Source organism: Rhinopithecus bieti, unplaced genomic scaffold, assembly GCF_001698545.2.
Source record: "Rhinopithecus bieti isolate Rb0 unplaced genomic scaffold, ASM169854v2 scaffold_43266, whole genome shotgun sequence".
Classification (NCBI taxonomy): Eukaryota; Metazoa; Chordata; class Mammalia; order Primates; family Cercopithecidae; genus Rhinopithecus; species Rhinopithecus bieti.
Genome location: NW_016817367.1, coordinates 26 through 3,283, shown reverse-complemented (window position 1 = coordinate 3,283; position 3,258 = coordinate 26). Strand labels below are relative to the sequence as shown.

General features: G+C 65.7%; 1 protein-coding gene across 1 annotated transcript; it reads right to left on the bottom strand.

The window, feature by feature from the left end:
• Positions 1 to 5: 5 nt before the first annotated feature.
• On the bottom strand, positions 6 to 2,916 carry VGF (VGF nerve growth factor inducible; the record flags this gene model as incomplete). The annotated part of the gene is made up of 3 exons (XM_017855972.1): positions 2,733 to 2,916; positions 2,011 to 2,230; positions 6 to 1,510 (listed from the first exon to the last, which is right to left on the bottom strand). A coding segment is annotated over exon 3 (1,485 nt), but the record flags the coding sequence as incomplete, so codon positions are not given.
• Positions 2,917 to 3,258: the final 342 nt, after the last annotated feature.

Below are 3,258 nucleotides of genomic sequence, written 5' to 3'. Positions count from 1 at the left end.
GGGGCGGCACGGGGGGGCGGCACGGGCTCAGGAGGGGCGTTCTTCTTCCGCTTCCGCTTCTCCTCCACTTCCTCGATGATGCTGACCACGTCGTCCGCTGGCAGGTGGAGTTTGGTGGACAGCTCAATGAGGCTGTCGATCGTCTGCGGGTCCATCTCCTCGTCGTCGTCCTCCTCCCCGCCCTCCTCTGCCCCCTCGGCCTCCTTCCGCCGGTGGCCCGGCGTCTCCTCCTGGGAGCGCTTGTCCTCGGCGCCGGCTTCCCCGTCCTCCTCCTCCGCGAACAGGAGCGCGTTCTGCCGCGCCCTCTCCGCCTCCTCCGCCTCTGCCTCTGCCTCCGCCGCCTCCTCATCCTCTTCCCCCACCCTCTCCTCCCCGCCGCGTCTCTCCTGCTCCGCCTCCTCCTCCCTTGCACTCTCTCGCTCCTCTGTCGCCTCCTGCAGCCCCCGACCCCCGAGGCCGCGCTGCCGGGCCCCGCCCTGCAGCAAATACTGAAGCAGCAGGTCCGAGGCGAGGTCGGCCAGCCGCTCTTCTTGCGCCGCGGCTTGCCGCGTGGCCTCCGCCTGCCGCCGCCCGGCCTCCACCTGCGCCAGCCCTTGCTGGAGAAGGCGCTCGCCCGCCTCGGAGCCGCCAAGGAGTGCGCTCTCCGGCCGGCGCGCCTTGGGGAACGGGGCGGCCAGACCTTGGTACGCCTTGGACAAGGGTGCCAGTGCCTCGCCTAGGTGTGTTTTGGGGGAGGACACTCCTTCCCCGAACTTGTGGGTTTCGGGAAGGGGCCCGCTCTCGGGCATACGCGCCTGGAATTGCGAGGGGGCCGGGGGCGGCAGGGGCGCGCGCTCCGGGACACGCGCCTGGAACTCTCCCCAGGAAGCACGCCACACGCGCTCTGGCCCCGGGCTCTCCAGATTCACTCGGGTCAGCGTGTGCGTGCGGGTTTCCGTCTCTGCTGCCGCTGTCTCCTGCTGGCGCTTGGCGCTACTTGGACTGAAATCTCGCAGTTCCTGGAGCAGGGACGCTAGCGCCTCGAGCTCTTCGGAGGGATCGCTCGCCTCGGGCCCATTCTCCGGAGTCTGAGGGCGAGGCGGAGCCGCGGGCTCCGGGCTCTCCGGCGCCGGGAGGCTGTGGGTCTGGCTGCGCACGGTCTCGGTCAGCAGAGCTTCAGCTGCTTCTTCCGCCGGCCCCTGCTGGGAGCCGCTTGGTGCGGGGGGCGAGGCAGGGCGGTCGAGTGCCTGCAGCAGCACCGCGGCCAGCGCCCGGGGATCCACGCCCTGGAAAAGCTCTCCCTCGTCCTGCGGCTCGGAATTCCGAGCGGCTCGGACCTCTGGGGCGCTGCCATCCTTTGGCCCGGGCACTGCGTCCCCGGCTACCGGCTCTTTATGCTCAGAGCTGAGGGGAGGAGGCTGCGCCTCAGGGCGACCCGGGGGTGCTGCCCCTAACCCCTTGATCAGCAGAAGGCAGAAGAGGGCCGAAGCCGACAATCTGAGGGCTTTCATGACCAAGGGGCTGCCGGAGACTGAAAAATAGAAGGGACCAAAAAAAGAGGATTTCTGTAAGAATTCCCCTCTCTAGGTCAACGTTCCCTTCCCCCACCTTTCAGCAGGAAACCCGGGGCTTCCCTGATCCCCCAAACCTTACCCAGAAGAGTAACGTTTAGGAGCAAAGGAGGAAGATGTTGTGCCGATCTCTGGAGCCGTGTAAATGGGAAAATAACCCCCGAAGTCCTCGCTTACCCAGGGCCTCCTCGCCCCCTTCCCTGAGCCATCTCACTGCCATCGCCCACGTACTAAGCAGCAGCAATATGGGGAAAAAAATCTCTGCTCCCTCCCCGTAGGACTCCCCGGATGGTGCGTGGGCGACTTCAGCAGCGAGAGAAAAGCTGCGACTCCCCGTTTACCGGGGACCCTTACCAGGGGGCTCCCTACTGTGTTTGCAACACCCGCATCGAGAGGAGAGAGAACCCTCCCTCACGCCCACGGCTGCCGAGGGTTGAGGGACGGACAGCGGAGTATTTACCAGCTGGTGTCACGACGCGAGAGGTGGAGAGGAGGGTCGGGGCGGGGTGGGGACAGGGGAAGATCGGGACACGTCCGCCTCGGCTTGGAGCGGTGGCCGGGATACGAGCGACGGTCGAGGTCTGGCGTCCCGTGGGCTGGGCTCAGCTGGGTCGGCGCGGCTTCGGGCGGCTTGTTCGCTCCGGCTTCAGCACGCTGGACAGCGCCCGCGCCTCCACCGCCTTATAAAGGGGAGCGCGCGGGGTCACGTGGGCGCGCCCCGCCCCATTGACGTCAATGTTCATTCATGGGGAAGCGGGCGGGCGCCCGGAGGAGGGAGGACGCCCTATGATTGGAGGGTGCCTGCCTCTCCCGGCCTGCGCCTGCGCGCTGGGGCCTTCGGCTGAAGGGGTGTGCGCTAGCGGAGCTCCGGGAAATGAATGAATGAATGAATGAATGAAATGCTGAAGCGGGCAGGGCGGGGGGCTATGAATGAATGAAGGAGGGACGAGGAGAAAAGGATGAATGAATGAATGGGAGAATGAATGGAAGGGTGGATGCAGAGGCGCTGGAAGGCGGGAGGGTGGGTTGCAGAGCAACTTGGAGCTGCTGGATGGAGCCCGCGTTGCTGAGTGGAATAGAAAAAGGGCAGCCCCAGCGTCTGACTGGGCACCAGTGGGAGATCAATACTGGGGAGGGGAAGGATAAAGATTCAAGAGCCGAAGAGGGGGCCGGGCTCCCTACCCCAAGACCACGCGCCCAAGGACGGCATGAACCTGAGCGCGGAGGGACAGATCTGCGCGCCTGCGGGCGCTGTCCGCGGATCAGCGGTGCGGGTGGCAGCCCCCTGGCAGGGTCAGATGGGTGGATCTTGCGGTTTTGGTAATCCCATCGGGAAGGGTCCGAGTTGGAAGAGAAGGGGGAAAGAATGAGCATGTGTGTGCCTCTGGGTCGTGTCTGTTTCACGACCCGTGCTGTGTCTGGAGAAAAAGGTGTGTCTGTCCTTCTGTCCCCTGACTGCCGCTTGTGTCAAGGCCCCCTTGGCCCATCTCTTCCCACCCTCCCCGTCGCTTTCCCTCCTGCCGCTCCCCTCCCCCAAGGACGTTTGGAGGGCGAGACCAGACCAGGTGGGGAGGGGGTTGCGCAGGTGGGGGGGTGACTCAACTCTAGCTCTCTCCACCGCTTAAAGGGAAGGTTTGAACGCGATGGGAGGGGGGCCTGCAACGTCAGAGATAGCCCCTCTCTGCCACCAGCCCCTTCGACCGTATCT